The sequence below is a fragment of the Triturus cristatus genome, chromosome 12, assembly GCF_964204655.1.
Source record: "Triturus cristatus chromosome 12, aTriCri1.1, whole genome shotgun sequence".
NCBI lineage: Eukaryota > Metazoa > Chordata > Amphibia > Caudata > Salamandridae > Triturus > Triturus cristatus.
The window spans coordinates 303,967,831-303,985,136 of NC_140595.1; the positions used below are offsets into that span (position 1 = coordinate 303,967,831).

At 47.1% G+C, this 17,306-nt stretch overlaps 1 protein-coding gene across 2 annotated transcripts in view; it reads left to right on the forward strand.

The window, feature by feature from the left end:
* Nucleotides 1-17,306, forward strand: part of PRMT7 (protein arginine methyltransferase 7) — a 654,823-nt gene that overhangs the window by 473,250 nt on the left and 164,267 nt on the right. For both annotated transcript variants that reach the window (XM_085637728.1, XM_085637727.1), the window contains exon 15: nt 13,851-13,925. In XM_085637728.1, the coding sequence (XP_085493854.1) occupies nt 13,851-13,925 (75 nt within the window). The remainder of the gene's footprint in view (nt 1-13,850; nt 13,926-17,306) is intronic.

The window sequence follows — 17,306 nt, forward strand, 5'->3', positions numbered from 1 at the left end:
TGTGTTAAAATACACGGTATTGAATCTTGCAAAGACATAATATTATTGTACATGATGTTGGTTGCATAATAAATATAACCAACATTTTCAAGGCTCGGCTCGTGCACGGGCTCTAAGATCCGAGCCTGACACTTGGCTCGGCTCCGCCCTGTTCATTTGTGGGCTCGCCCACCGCTATGGACAGCGTGGCGAAAAATCATTGCCAGCCCCAATACGCCCTGACGATTAAAGTGCTTGTTTGGTTTTGTACTGGTAGGTCGACCCTATTGTTTTCTATTGGTGCATTTAATTAAGATGTTAGTTCCTCAACAATTGCGGTTTTACATAATCCTTCACACTGCTCCTCTTACCTGTACTCTGGGCAAACGGTCAATTTCTGGCGCAGCTTCCCCTGCTGTCAGCGTGACAAATTCTCGTGCGCATTACATTTGCATTTCTAAAGGAGCGAAAATGCATTGTTGCAAACACTGATAAGTCTCTGTCAGCCTTAATTTACATTTCACGTTTATCGCATTGAGAAGCCGCGAACGTCCGTTCATTCGGTAGGCTGAAGTCACGTGTCTCTACAGTGTCGGAGAGTCGGGTAATTCGGGACGTGGGATTGAAAAGCAGAGCCCAAACTTCCCCTTATCTCTGAGCTCAGTTTCTTTTCAATTCCTGGAGAAATCAACTAGTGGGGACCGGGGACGAGTGCTGTGGAGCGTGCCTCCTGAGATGACCACGTCAACCAGTATGGATGCCTGACGCCCGAATGTAGAAGGGGCGCGTGACCCTGGTTTGTACAGACGTGCATGTGTACGGGCGGCGTGCGAACGATGAAGGCTATGTCCGTGTGTCTCATGACAAGAAACGTACCGTCCCCGTGGTCATTATTTGCGTAGGAGCACCTATAAACTATCCCTGGGACTCCGTTTAGGGAGAATGGAGCTGGAGACTGCACTTACAGCCCCTCCGGCCCCCAAACTAACTTGCCTCCATACCGGTGGCGTATCGAAACTTGAGCCCCCCCCCCCCTGCAAAGTACAGGGAGGCCGCCCTCCGGACTCACCCAGGAGCTATCAGCCCAGAGTAATGTGCTGGACCTCGGGGCTCGCGCACTGCAGGGGCTCCGGGGGCCTTTGTTACGCCACTGGTCCATACAGGATCTCATGAAGGACGGTGGCACAAAGGGCCTGAGTTGCACGGTGGAGGGCGGCATGTGGAATTACCAGTTCTAACTGGGATTTCCTCCAAGCAATTGGAACGTTTTGGTCCCGGAATGGGGACAAACATGTGGGCATGGAATTACCAAGCTCTTTAGTGAATGTGTAGATCCGATCTCTGTGCAGTAAGACAGAAGAAATTCTGGGTGTACACACCTGGGGCCGTATTTTACATCATGCTCTGAGTGCGCAAAGGGCATTACACAGACGCTTGTGCGGCCCCCTCTGTAATACTGGTAGCACGCGTGCACATGTAGCACCAGCGCTATTATTAGGGGGCAAGGCCTCATTTACGTGGGGGTATGGCCCCACGCAAATGACGTATTCTCTGTGCCTCTTTACCCCACCATATTACAGACAGTCTCAGATGCAAACCGGTCCTTAGGAGGAACTCGCAGTGCACCACAAAAAAGTGAGGCTCTGTCACTCTCCCCCCTCCGGGGGACCCCCCCCAACCTGCTCCCCCCAACATCACTGTGCAGGCAGATGCAGTCATTCACTTCACCCGCCTGCAGGGGGATCTCTAATCCCTTTTTTAGGTCTCGCCTACAAAGCATGCAAGCGCTGCATAGGAAAGAGACCTTTAGCCATCGGTTCCCTTTTCCGCCCAAAAACGTGCACGTGTTTTATTGCCTTCAATGGCAACGCGTGCACGTTTGGCGATTCCCTTGCGGGAGCGAGCAGCTGGCGCCATATGTTATCAATTATCGCGCATTGCTGCTCACTCCCACAAGGGAATCACGCAGGCCCCCTCCTCTCTCCCCTCCCCCTGCTGCCGCGAGAGGCACGCACGCTTGTTTTTAAAAAGCTATGGCGAATGACTCCACCAGCATGAGCATTTTAAATCCCCAATCACTGACAGACTATGACAGCATTTGTCACGTTTTTTCAGTTCTAGTAAGGATGTATTCTACAAAGTCCGTAATTGTAAAAAATAAAATATCTGCTTCTGTGGCAACATTGATCCGCTTTATCTGCCACGATCAAAGAAAATATTTGGGAGCAGCGCCATCTTGCGGACAATACAGGAAACTACTTTGCTTGGCATTAAATAACAAAGTGGTTAACCAGTCCACTTTTTTCTTTTTAGTGACTGCTTGAAAAGTCATAAGGAAATCATATTAAGGGACAATAGCAGTCAGCAGCTATTGTGCCATTTAAATAGTCAGTTGACCGAAGAATCTGTAGGTTTCTGTTGTTTCTGTTCATTGTTGCTGTATTACCCTAAGCCTAGTAGCATTATTGAGAGGCAGCCATTCAGTAAAGGCATTATTTGTGATCGTATATTTCTTTCTCCTAAAGCAATGTCACATCAACAGGGTAACCGTGTCCGCATTATTAGGGGCATCAGCCTCCTTCCTGTGCTCGGGATGTAAAGGCTCAGAATGGCATAAGAACCTGGCGATGGTGAAATCTGTTTTTAATGTATCTAATGCCTTTAGGGTACCATAATCTCCAAAATGCCTTTGCTGATGAGACCTGCTGATTTAATGATAATGTGAGAAAAGTGGGAAAGAAGTTTATAACAATCTTCAAACCATACCATGTTTTCATATCTCTGACAGTGTTGGATATTGGAGAACGAGTTTCAGTTTTGATCTATTTTGAGGTCAGTGCCCACGCCAGAAAACAGTAAAAATCAGTGTTTTGACATTATTGTTATACCTCTCCTGTTTTGTGAGGAAAGGGGTTCTGTGAGGAAGGTATTAGGAAATACCGAAACGCGATGGTTGTGTGTCTGTGTTCCTTGTAAATGGATTCAAGTATAAATTAACTTTGCCTAATATTGCTGCAAGAGTGCGACCCGTTTTTCTTCTGCAACAAAGGATTTGTTTGGATATTTAGCTGTTTGGTTCAACCGCGGTGGTAACACACCTAATTTGAGCACCAACGACCCGGGCAAATGAGAACCAAGTTGGAAATATGAATAAGCAGGAAATTGGTTTTAATTCATGAGCTGTTCTGCCATCCCCGCATGACCATCTGGTGTTAATTTCCCCTATGCAGCACCTACCTGGACTTATACCATGCATTCTGGGTGTTGCGGTCCACAGGCATTTCGTGAACTGACAACAGGTGAGCAGACATCGCTAGGGGGCGGAGCGGGCCCTCTGCCAATAAGAGGGCGGCAGGACTTATGATCGCGATGTTGGAAGCCTCCTGGATACTTGGGCGCTGATGAAGGCTGATAATTGCCGAAATGCATTCGCCAAACAAGAAATAAAAACTGCTTCCAAGGTTTTTCCCTGCGTGGTCTCTGCTGTCTCGTAAGAAGGAGTTTTGTTGGATATGTTTCCGTGTCAGCCAGAGACACGGTACAGAGACCCCCGCTTCGCAAGTTGGCCCTGACTTCACTGGCATTGCTGCTGCGGCGGTTTTCTCGTGTGTCCAAGGGATTGGGAGGTCTGGGCCCGCCATGGACTTTGGGGCGAAATCAAGGTGGTTGTGAGGTTATTAACCTCATGCTGGGCGGCGTGTATTGTCATTGCTGCCCCCGCCGGATATAACCCCTGATTTCTGAGGCTAAAACTGTTGGGGACCCGAGGAGGCGCTTTTCATTCTACCACAAGCAGGAAATTGGTTTTAATTTGTGAGCTGTTCTGCCATCCCCGCATGACCATCTGGTGTTAATTTCCCCCATGCAGCACCTACCTGGACTCATACCATGCATTCTGGGTGTTGCGGTCCACAGGCTTTTCGTGAACTGACAACAGGTGAGCAGACATCGCTAGAGGGCGGAGCGGGCCCTCTGCCAATAAGAGGGCGGCAGGACTTATGATTGCGATGTTGGAAGCCTCCTGGATACTTGGGTGCTGATGAAGGCTGATAATTGACGAAATGTATTCGCCAAACAGGAAATAAAAACTGCTTCCAAGGTTTTCCCCTGCGTGGTCTCTGCTCTCTCGTAAGGAGGAGTTTTGTTGGATATATATATATATATATAATTCTCCGTAGTATAGTCTTTTACCAACGCCAAAAATAACTTCCTCCATCACAAAGGCTATGTGATCAAATATCATGCTTCTTTGAAGAAAAGATCAGGCACATTAAAATAGACATAATTACGGATTCTGTCTCTCCTACACATGCCACCTTAGAGCACGACCATGACACTACTAAACACGTTTTCTGCTCATTCAAACCAGTATCACTTGATCAAACTCGCGAAGCAATCGTATCATGCAAATCAGGATCTCCCTTAGATGCCTGTCCCCCCACAATTCTTCATCAGATTGTTGACACAGTCAACCCAATTATAAACCAGATTGTCAACTACTCTTTAAGCTCAGGAACAGTGCCACAGGATTGGAAGTTAGCAATAGTGAAACCCCTGAAAAAGAAGCCAAACATTGACCTATCGGTCCTCTCTAACCTGCGCCCCATATCACTGCTTCCCCTATTAGGAAAAATTACTGAAAAATTTGTCCAGAAAGAGCTAACTAAATTAATCGAGGCCGCAAACATGTTCCACCCTCAACAATCCAGTTTCCGCCCCAAGCACTTCACCGAGTCCGCACTCCTGGAAATTACGGATACTCTTAAAATGATAGCTGACAGAGGGAGGAAGGCTGTGCTGATCCTACTCGACCTAACAGCCGCATTTGATACCTGTTAAACCTGGCATCATTGGCATGAGTCTCTCCTCCATTTTTTCTGTTTGCCTCCTCTGTTTACGATGTTTTTGCTGGAATATTGCTTTGGGCACTGTGCCACTGCTGATCAGTGCCACAGTGCAAGTGCTCCCTATGTTAAATTGTTACATTGATTGGTGTTACCATAATTGGCTTGGTTGACTTACTGTTCAGACCCTAGTCTAGTGCACTGCGTGTGCCAAGGGCATGTAAGTTAACTGCGGCTGGAGGGCTTGCAGCACTGGTTGTGCCACCCACAGAAGCCGCGTGTAAAATGTGTCTCAGGCCTGCCATCGCAGAGCCTGTGTGCAGTCCCTGACTGCCATGTCGACTTGGCAAGGAAACCTACTTGCCAGTCTCTAAAACCTTCACTTTGCCACATTTCAGACACCTCTATGGTAGACCCTAGGGCTGGGTGCATTGTGGGTAAAAGGTAGGTCATGCCCTGATGTGTGTGGCATGACCTAATAGTGAATTACAGCCATTTTCGTTTTTCACTATTGAAGGGCTACCTGCCTCCAATAGGCCAGACTGGGCAGACTGATTATTAACCCCATTATAATCTATCTGACTCAGGGAGCATGGTAGCAGGTCGAGTTTAGTATCCCTGAACTCAGAATTTAATAACACACCCTTTAGGATGGATGGTTTTTAAATTCTGTGTTTGAAAATAGCCCTTTTAGAAAGTGGCTATTTTCTTGTCCAACTACCCACCGGTCTCTGCTGGTTTGGTGTGTGTGTCAGGGGCTGGGTGGCTCCAGAGGTCTGAATGAGTCAGTGTGGGGTGAATGAGGCATCTACACTTAGAGTGGGGGAAGAGTAGTCCCTGATAGCTTGCCCTGCCTGACACAATGCTGGCTCCACCTCCTGCCGGGCGACTGATAGCCCTGCTCCTGCCAGTGACAATACTGGCTCCGCCTCCTGCTGGGCGGCTGAGGACCCTGCCCTGCTCAGTGAATAGGCCAGGTGCCTCTGCCTGGCAACACCCACAACAAACCCAGGATGGGGGGGAATTTCCCTGCTTGGACAAAGGGAACAAAGCAGAAAAGGGGTATAAGAGAAGGACCCCTGAACCAAGAACTCAGATCACTTCTGACAAGGAAACCTCTACCAAGGACAAGAAGCCTGCTGATCTAAGAACTTACCTCCCCCATCTGCAAGTGTGCTGTTTGCTGGGGGGAACTTGAAGCTGCTTCTTTATTAGGAGAGAGGAACTTGGTGTGTACTCTCAAAAGCTTGCTAGAAAATCTCCAAGGGCTGGAAGAGTGCCAGCCTCCTGTTGAAGTCACAGGGCCAAAGGACTTCACCCTCTGCTGAATTGCTGGTTGCTGGAAAGTGTTATTTCCAGTGCACAGGGGAAATCTGCAGTCTCGACGTCGCCGCCGAATCCAGCTCGACATCGTGAGTAACGGCTCCAGTGTTCTGAGTCTTCGACGCCAGCCGCCGGGCCCGATCGACGCCAGTAGCGACGCCAGGAGTAGTGAGTATCGGCTCCAGCTCCGAGTGACCCCGTCTTGACGCCGGTATCGACGCCACTGAGTAGTGAGTATCGGCTCCAGCTCTAAGCGACCCCGTCTCGACGCCGCTGCTGATCGCATCGACTCAACGCCCTTCTCGACGCCGTGAGCGCTGCTCTGGCTCGACGCCGCTGCGTATCAACCCGAATCCGAGGCACGATTGACGCCGACCTCCACGCCGACATCTCAAAGCCGTGGATCATCGTTTTCTTCATTTCCAAAGGTACTGTGTTTGTGGGTTCTGTTGCAACTCCAGGCTCGACGTAGCGCTCCTCGCGGTCGACGCCGAACCTTGGGAATATCGTAAACTCGACGTCGTGTGACTCCTGTGGGGGTCACATTGTTGCCAAGAACTGTGTTTTCAGAAGAATACTTACTTTTGTTGCTAAAGAACTATTTCCTAAAAAGAAACTTTACCTGAACTATTATTTTTCCTTCCAAAGAGTATTTATTAAGATTGTGGTATATTTTTGTCGTTATTTGGTCTTGTGCTAAGCCTTATACAAAAATACTATTTTTATAATAACTCCTGTGTTGTGTCCATTTGTAGTGTATTCACTTTATTACTGTATGTGGTCATAAATGCTTAACACACTGCCTCTAAGATAAGCCTGTCTGCTCTACCAAGCTACCAAGGGGGTAACAGGGGTTATCTGAGTGTGTAATCCCCTTGCCCTGACTAGAGTTGGTGGGTCCCTATTTGTCAGAAGTGTATACCTCTGCCAACTAGAGACCGCCGGTTCTAACAATACCATATCACACAGTATTCTCCTATCTAGACTTCATTCCTACAGTATCTCGAACACCGCCTTGGAATGGTTAAAATCCTTTCTTTCCATGCGCAGATAAGCTGTGTCCCTTGGAACCTTCCTATCTGAGGAACGCACCATCACAACAGGAGTACCCCGGGGCTCCTCCCTAAGCCCACTGTTATTTAACATTTATATGACGCCACTTATCTCACTCATAACATCATTCGGGATCGAAGTTACTTCATACGCAGACGATACCCAAATGATCCTATCCCTAGATCAAAATGCCAAACAGGCTGAACTTAACTTCAAAAGATGCTTTACTAAGGTCCTCCAGTGGATGAAGGATAACCACTTCCGGTGCAACACCGATAAAACGGAGATCCTACCAGTAGGGAAAGAGGTCTCTTTTTCACCAGACGAATGGTGGCCAGAAGGTATGTCACCTCCACCTGATACGGTAACGGTGGCAAGAAACCTGGGAGTGCAGTTTGACCCCGCCCTGAGCTTCAAACCACACGCACTCACAGTAGCTGGGACCTGCTTCAGCCTTATAATAACGTTGAAATTATTTTCCAATCTACTTCCACTCGCAGCAAAGAAATCAGTAGCAGTCGCCCTGATCCTGGCACGACTCGACTACTGCAACAGCCTCCTGGCAGGAGCCAACAAACAAACATTAAAAAGACTCAAAGTAATCCAACATGCAGCAGCGCGGCTGGTCTTGAAACTACCACGAACGTCCTCCGCATCGGTAGCTTTAAAAACTCTTCACTGGCTCCCGCTACATAAGAGAATACTCTTCAAGATTCTACTTATCAGCTTCAGAGCCTCACTCAAACTAGGGGAAAAATACCTAGTTTCAAGATTCACCCCTCATAGTACAACCAGATCCCTCAGGTCATCATCAGCCAACCTACTCAAACCTCCTCGTTTTAGATGCAAAACCAGGGGAGGAAAAACAGTGGCTGTATTAGATACCAGAGCTTGGAACCTATTGCCAACACATCTGAGAATGCATAAATCTGAAGCACAATATAGGAAGGCACTTTTTAGTGGATTTTCGGAGCTTCAGATGAACTCTGCCTCTCACTCATCTAAGAACATCATAAAAGCCGCTCACCTCCATAACAGCACCAGGATGCTCCTTTCGGAGTGGAAGTTAGCGCTTTATAAATACCACTTTTCATTTAATTTGATACGCACACATACAAGTACCCCGCTACTTGCCCACCATTGCCAGGGAGCAGACGTACGGGCACGGACCACAGAGTATGTGCAATTTTTTTTATTTTCAGTCAACCATATATATATGTGTGTGTGTGTGTATATATATATATATTCACTGAAAAAACCATAGGTTTCACACATGTTATAGTTAGCTGGACATTTTACTGATAAAAAACCAAGGAAATTCCCCCGTTATAGTTACTGCAGGCAACTATAACTCACGCGACCGCAATCCTCTGCTGATGCTAATACTGTATTTAGACACTTATTTGCCCATGTCTTCTTCCATTAAATTTTAGCTTTACATATATTACAAATATTTTTTTTTCATAAAGACACATATGTCATCAGCAGAAGATTGCGGTCGCGTGAGTTATAGTTGCCTGCAGTAACTATAACGGGGGAATTTCATTGTTTTTTTATCAGTAAAATGTCCAGCTAACTATAACATGTGTGAAACCTATGGTTTCTTCAGTGAATTTGCAAGGTTTTGTAAATGCTAAGTTACTTTACGCCATTCGTGGCGTGCGCGCCCAGTTAACGCAGTTCGTTCCGTGCGCGCACGGTGCGCTTCGCGCACCGTGCGCGCACAGTGAGCACGCGGTGCGCTTTGCGCACCGCGCGCCCACTTTACGCAGTTAGTGCCGTGCACGCACAGTGGTCACGCGGTGCGCTGCGCGCACCGCGTGCCCACGTTAAGCGGGATGGGCCATGTACGCACGATGCGCTTCGCGCACCGTGCGCACATGGGGGACATATTTTGCGCATCTTTGTGAAATGTATTCTTCGGGCACCATTTGCACACGGGGTGGGGAGAATGTGGATAGTTTTTTTTTTTTTATAATTTTTTACCGTGCGCGTACGGTAAGCGTAATCGGCGATTTTCCGGAAAAAAAAATCTTTTTTTTTTTTTGGGCTTGGGGGTGGTTTGGGGACCCCTGTATCAATGCTGGGTGGTTAGGATCTCATGAAACTGCCTCTTTACATATATTTGGGGTACGTTTTTGCTGCCCAACTCAGGAAGCGAGAGAGAAAATGGCGGCCGCCGCTTCCTGGTTTCGACCGACTCGAATGTTTACTAAGATCTAAGAGCCAATCAGAATCGCGCTCGCGCACGCCACCGTACACGTACGGTAAGCTTACGGTAAGCGCACCGTAAGCGCACCGTAAGCTGCCACAGATATATATATTGATTTAAAGGCTATTTTCTCAGAATCTACTGAACAGATTTACACCAAACCTACAAAAGGCACTTCCTTGACCTGGGGACTACCTCTCTGCCAAATTTCATTAAATTCTGTTCAGCCGTTCGGGCTGTAGCCCTGTCTAAAAGTCCTATGGAAAAATGCATGGGAAAAACGCGTTTTGGGACCCCCCTTTTATCTCAGCCCCCGCTTGACGAATCCCCCCGAGACTTTCAGGGTAGGAGCGGAGCGTAGCGCCCCACCTATTTTGAAAAATTCGCGAGGATTCGTCGACCGGCGCCAAAGTTATTCAAAATAGAATGTTGCGGATTTCCTATGGAAACGTGGTCCTAACTATAACTACCTACTGGCGACCGCCAGTAGGTAATATATATATATATATATATAATTGGAAAAAAACCAAAGGTTAAAGTGACGTAATTGGTGAGAATTTCAGTGACAACGTAACGTTTTAAACGTACAAAACCAATGAAATTCACCAGCTATAGTTATCACTAGTAACTGTAACTCATGCCCTAAGTTAACTATAACTAGCGCCCCACCATGCATAGTTTTCCCATCAATAATTTAATTGCAAATTTTGCAGTGATACTATCAATGATGTCACAGAAGAGGTCATGAGTGATGTATTTCTGGGGTAATTATTAGGGAATGTTGAGAGCACGAGTGGTGAATTTCAGTGGTTTTGTAAAACATTATGTTGTCAGTGAAATTTTCAGCTAAATAAGACTTTAATCCTTTTTTTTTTTACTGAATTTGTAGTTTTTTTTTTTTTACATAGTTATATTTTATTACCATACGTAAAACCATCCACCAGCCACGCATGCCCTTCGGCCATGCACGGTGGGGTGTTGGCCAAAAGGCCTGGCTTGCAGCCAACCCCACCGGCCCCGCAGGCAGCCAACCCCTTGTCGCACACACCCTTTGGCTCTGTTGCCAAAACCCAGCAGACATTCAATCCCACCAATGCCTCGCTCCGGGTAGAGTTAGTTGCAGGCCAGGTCCTGAGCCAACCCATTGGCTCAGCCCCCCTCCCCAAGCCACTTTGGGCCCTGGAGACCCCATCCATCGGAGTCAAAAACATAGTTGAAAAGGGGAGAGGGTGAGTGGTCCCCGTCCCTGAGCCACAAGGGACCACCATCCCCAGGGCCTTTAAGGGGAGTGGGGCGCACAGCTCTGGGGGATTCCTCTAATACGGTGAGGGGGGCATACTGGCCCCCCTCCCTGAGCCTTAATAGGCCATGGGGAACCCATCCCCTGGAGCCTGTCTTATTTCTAGCTGGGTGCCTTGGTGCCCACCTGGGGACCCACCAAACAGCAAGTAGGGGCCACAGGTGGAGCCCCGGGGCCAGTCGGCTCTACGCATGTTGTGGAAGCCGGCATTTCTGGTTTTAGTGTGCCCTTTCTGCCTGGAGCACTGTGTGTTTCCCTGCCTGCAAGAGGGCATTGTTGTGGGAAGTGGCAAGTCTGCTTTTACCTGGCTGGATCTTTAAAAATGCTTGCGCCAGGTGGGAGTAAGCATATATTTCCCTGTCCGTGCTAATGCTGGCAGGTAAACTACTACTATATCCCAGGAGCGGGCTCCCGGGAGACAGTAATTGAGCTGGCCCGATCCTTTTACAGGCTCTGGAAGGGGGTAGCGTGCCCCGTCCCCTTATTTGTGACTTTTGGCCCAAGAGGATAAGGTCCCCCCCCCCTTCCCTTAATGTGCGTGACGGCTCGAGGAGATGGGGTCCCAGGGGCCTCACTGCAGTTCAGGCAGGGGGCCATGTGCCCCTATCCCCAAAACAAATGAATGTTTTGCTCTTTGCCCTGGCCTACCTGCAGGGAGGAATTTAAGTGCGCAGGGGCCCACTTCTTTTTGTTTTTGCCTTGGAATTGCCGATCCTCTGTGAATTTGCGACAAAATAAAAATTGAAACATTTTTTTTGCCCCAGGCTGGTGACCCCGCCTCCAGGCCTAGGGGGGGAGGGTATCCATCCCCTGCCCCTTATGTCTTTTTTCTAACCCTTTAAAGGACTTGCAAGTCCTAAGATGGCTGCCAAAACATCCTTTGATGATGTGGTGGCAGCCAGTCAAATCTTACAATGAGATCTGCGGCCCCCGGCATGAAGTATAAAAAGATTTTGAGACTTAATTGCTCAAAAGCTACTGAATGGGTTTACAACAAATAAAAAAAGTACTCTTTCTGGACCAAGATCTAGGGAAAACGTGCTTTGGGACAGAAATACACCACATTTGTCAGGAAGCAAGATCTTGGTCCGCAGATTGTGCTTTTTGGGATTTGGTATAACTCCATTTTGTAGTTTTTTGAGAAATTAATGGACAAATATATTTGTATATCTGGACGCTTAGGTGGGAGCGGCAGTTTAAAAATGGAGCCAAACTCCTGCGGAAGCAAGCGCTCTGGCTACTAGCGACATGAAAAAATGTTGCTAGCAACCATTACAGGACTCTGGGAAAAAGTCCCCTATCGTGAAGTTAAAAAAAAAAAAAATTCTATTAGGGGGCAAGGTAGGGATACCCTGACCCCCTATTTCCCATCTGTTCTACTTAGTGGACCCTCCCCCCGGGTAAATGGAAAAATATTGCCAAAAATAAAATGGCGCTGGGTTGCATTCACTGTTTATGCCACGGCCCTGAATTCATAAAGGGGAGGGGGCCTACGTGGTTGCCCTCCCCCAGCCTCCAGAGGCCAAAGGGAAAATTCACCCGTGGACAAAATGGATTATATGGGGAAAGGGGTACTGCACGGTCCACTCTACAAGACTCCAGAGACCCCTGGGGAGCCCACCCTGGGGCCAAAATTACTTTATATGGGGAGGAAAGCTGCAGGGTCCCCTTCCCCGAGGCTCTAGGGGCCCCGGTGGCGACAACCCCCGGGGCCAAAATTACGTTATATGGGGAGCAGGGGGCTGTGCGGCCCCCCCTCGGTAAGCCATTAAAGACTCTGGGTAGCCCACCCCTGGGGTCGATTACTTAAAGGGAGGGGCCGTGCAGCCCCCCTCCCTGAGCCATTAATGGCCCTGGGAACCCCATTCCTCGGGGCTCACCCAGTAGCTATGTTCTGGGTAGGCACCCCCGGGACAAAGGGCAAAGCGGGTTCCCTGCCTTCAGTGGCTCGGGAAAGGAAACCTGCGCTAGCCCTCGCTTGGCGGGAGAATCTTCGAAGTTCCCGCCATGCAGTAGCAAACTTCAAGTCTGCTCCCAGTGCGCAAGAGCTTTCTGGGAGCAGACATTTGAACTGTTTCCTTGCCCACACAGAAGCGGGCAGTGAAATAGATCAAAGTATTGCTCCCGCCTGGAGTGAACAGCATTAGTAGCTACTCCCTCTGGGTGGGAGCACTACCATCTCCCTCTCCATCTGAAGAGCCTGCTGAGGCTCCCCCGCAGCCCCCAACGACTATATGGTGGATGCCCTAAGTGCACACCCGGACACCCACCTTTAATGGTTTAGGGCCCCGGAGAATTAGGTCCCCACGACCAATAACGGCTCAGGGAGAGGCGGGGGGGCACCCGCCCGCCCCTTTATTTTTAGAAATGGCCCGGGGGGATGGGGTCCCCAGGGCCTAACAAGGCTCGGAGAGGAGGAGTGTGATGTCATAGGTGATGTCATAAATGATGTCATAGAAAATGCCATGAATGATGTAATTTTTCTTAGTTCAAAATGTTAATGTTGTCTATGACATATCTGACCTAACTATACCGTTACTTTAACCTTTGTTTTGTCAGTAAATATGTGTATACTGTGTGTGCGTGCGTGCGCGTGTTTGTATGTTATGTATCTATATACAGATGTTGAACTGCAAATTGTCTTGTTTCCCTGCCTTCCCCTCCCCCTTTTAATTTTATTCCTCTTGGCGTAATGTCTGAGTATCAAATTTTGTATATACATTTTAAAGTGTAACCTTACACCTGGTAAAACCCAATATCATGGGGTCTCGAATTTATTGGTTATGATAAAAAGCACAAACTATGAGTTTGCCCAAAAAATGGAGCATAAGGCGCCGATTGAGGCGCTTTACACACTAAAGTATGCACGTTCTGCTTTTTCATTAGTCTTTTTCCCACCATTAAATTTCAACAGGAACTTAAGCTGTCGAAATTTAACCTGTGGCGCAGACCTTACCTCACCCAGTAATTGCCCCACCATTTGTATGCATCATACCTGCTCAAATCGGTGTTTGCAGGGGAATCATAAACACAGGGGCACCTGCAATCAAGACCTGAGTGCATGAAACTGAACCGCATGCCGCCATGTTTGAATGGCTTAGTGCTGGGCATTACTGACAGGTATTTTACTCTTCCTCAGGACCTGTGGCGGATCCGAAGCCCCTGTGGGAGCTGTGAAGGGTTTGATGTAAGCATGATGGATGAAATGATTAAGGTAAGAGACAGGCACCTACTAAACGAGCAGGCCAGCTTATGCAAATAGTCCCAGCTCCAGAGCATGTTTGTCCCTGTGTATTGCACAAGGTCGTACAGATAACAAGCAATAAAATATGGCTTTTCTTTTGGTGCATATTTTGTAATCGATGATGCTGTTTCGAGTTCACATTATACATACGTTGTCCTTTGAAGGATTTTCTTCACCAAGTTCTAATCTATCCGAAAAATGTAAATAAAAAAAAAAGAAAGTTGGTTCTAACTTTAGACGAGTCGTCAGAAGGATGCTCAATTAACATAAGCGCAGTTTCAAAGTATATCTAGTATCATTTGGCTCCGTACCTTTCTTTCCTTTATTGTAGCCTTTGTTTTTTTTAGGGGTGCTTCCTTTCTCTTGACCTATGCATGGACTATATGGCAGGGCAGTCATGGGCACTGCCAAGAACATTTAGGGATGTATTTGTAAATAAATAAAAGATAAAAATAAGTGCAGGGGTGCATAGTTTATTTATTACTATTGTTTGCCAATGTTGCCGAATATCAAGGCCACCTAGTTCTTTTCCATCCCTGCTTCTCCCTTTTACACTGGTTACTATCTTTCTCTTTCATATTTGTTCTCCCTTTTATGCCTTTATCTCTGTTGTTCGGGGTAAAAATTGTGATGATGAAAAATGAATCCCCGCTTAAACATAAGTGCCGGAGCCCACCAACTGCTACCACCTGCACAAATTAATCACTGGTTTTACAGCTGAAGGATGGACCTTGATGCTTGTTATGAATAGCAGAGCCTTACTCTATCCTGTCAGTACAGAAACAAGCAATGGCAAACCAAGTAGGCAGGGCTTTAAGTGGGATGAAAAAACTGGGGGGTCTTTCAAAATGGTGTGGCCAATGTAATTAAGGGCGTGGCGTAAAAACACGTAAACGAAAAATCTGTGATAAGCATAGTGTGCCGCTCAACTTGTATTTTGCTGTTTCTGTCATTGCATCTAGATATATGATACAACAAGTAACATCATACCTACAACAAGTAAGGACTATTGGCTTGGTCAGTGGTTGCTAACTGCATAAGATAAATAAGTCGCAACTATGGCTTGTATATATTATTGAAATGGCTTCCGCTTAAAGCCCTGGTGCCCCCACGACAATGTTGCTGCTCCAGAGTTTAAAAAAGAGAAGGGAAATCCAGAGAGAAAAGGACTCTCTTCAAAGGATTCCCTTCCCCTACAACGCTCACCTGGCGTGACGTTAGGCCGTAACTTCTACACTAGTGAGCAGTGAGAGCAGCGCACATCCATGTGCCTGCTGTCACTGCAGTCCGGGGAAAAAAACGGGCCGCCTGTGCCAGGGCACAAAACAGAGCCTCGTTTCAAGGCCCCCCTTAAAATACTGCTGGTGCTCAGACCCAGTGAGACCCAGCCCACTTAAAGCCCGTCAGTAGGTCTCGCCTATGTAAGAGCTATTGATTTTGCCAATGTGATGTAGCCATATTGTATAGAGCATGGTTGGTGTTCAGCATGGCTAAAGATTAGGGGCCTAGAGAAGAGTGGTGTGGAGTTTTGTAGAGTGGAGTGGCGTAGAAGGTCGTGGAGTGGAATGTTGTGTAGTAGAGTAGAGTAAGAGAAGTGTCATACAGTGTTGTAGAGGGGACTGTTGTGAAGTAGAGTGCAGTATCGTGGTGTAGAATGGAATGGAGTGGAGTGGAGTGGTGTGCATTGGTGTAGAGTGGAAGGGCATAAAGTGGAGCAGCATGTCATAGAGTGAAGTGCCCTATAGTGTCATAGACTGGGTGGCATAGAGCGGTGTATAGTGGAGTAGTTTGTGTCGTCGTGGAGTGGAGTCAAGCTGAGTGGTGTGGAGTAAAGTGGCGTAGAGTGAGTTGAGTGGAGTTTAGTGTCGTGAAGTGGAGGGGCGTAGAGTGTCCTGGAGTGGCATAGAGTGGAGTAGGGTGTTAAAGTGTTGATTGGAGTGCTGTAGAGTGAAGTTTTGTGGAGTGTAGTAGAGTGGAGGGTTGTAGTTTGTCATGGAGTGGAGTAGGGTAGGGAGACAAATGTAGCATCCTTCCCTAGTGTTACACGTCTTTATTCATTTCATTCCACTCGAACTCGTCACAGTTCTACGGAGTCCATCAGGAGCCAAAAGGGTTTCGTAATTTCTAACTTGCAAGACAGTCCATCACTCCCAGTGTTCTAAATAATTTTTTTTTAATTTTTACAAAACATATAGATAGACATATAGAATTAAATCTCTTCAATCAATCTTTTTGGAGCTTGAAGTGTTGGACCTGATCTTATTCTTAGAAACTGGGAGCTGTATCACCAATGTCCAGGATCCGTGTTAGCGGTGTATAGGCAACAACAGTCCTGATGTTTCAGACCCAGTCTGTCTTTCAACAGGTAGATCTGATAAACGATTAGTTACATACCTAAAGTGAGAAAAATCTCTCCTACTAGACTTCCCAGGGTGTTGGGCAGTGACCATGTGTCCCTTGGTAGACACCACTTGAAAAGGTTCTTCATCGAATGGAGCATCAGATTTTCTTCTCTGCATCTGTCGTGCGGGCATCGATCTCCTTTCTTAAAGACCATGTTCTACACACGTCGTCTTTGGTCATCATATGTTCATCTTTTGTTTGTTCACCAAGTCTTTCTCATGAGTTACTTTCTCATCTTTCGATTTCTCTGATTAGTCCAATGAGGTAACTTAATGTTCATTGCTCTCCGAACATCAATGTTGCAGGACTTTCACCTGTGGTCTAGTGGGGTGTTGAACAATAATCTCTCAAGGTAGAATTCAACACAGTTTTCAAATCGAGCTTCTCAAGAGCAGCAAGCTGCACTAATTTCTTTAGCGTATTCATAAAATGCTCAACAAGTCCATTGGCCTGTGGCCACACTATGTGCTCTTCTGATGCTTTATAATAAAATGCTTCATGAAATCGTTAAACTCTTGACTGTTGGAGGGCGTGCTATTGTCAGACTTCACTATGGCTAGAACACCCCATGTCGCAAAGATGCCATCTAGTCTTTCAATGACTTCTTCTTGAGTGGTAGATAAAAGATCTTCAGTTAATGGAAATCGTGAGTATTCGTCCATGATCACCAGCAGGTGATGTCCATTGTCGAGTGGACCGAACAAGTCAATGGCTATTCACTCCCATGCATGCTTTGGGAGTTCTAACATGTTCAAGGTGTGGCTAATAGCTTTTGTAGAAATGCAACTGAATAGATGACAGGCCTTACATTCTTTTTCAACCCTGTCCTCAAGATAATGAAACCAGACTCTGTCTCAGAGAGCTCATTTTGTGGCAACGATTCCACAATGTACTTCATGGGCAAACTCTCCAGAATCAGAATTCTCTACCCTCATCGTTAAGTCCTTT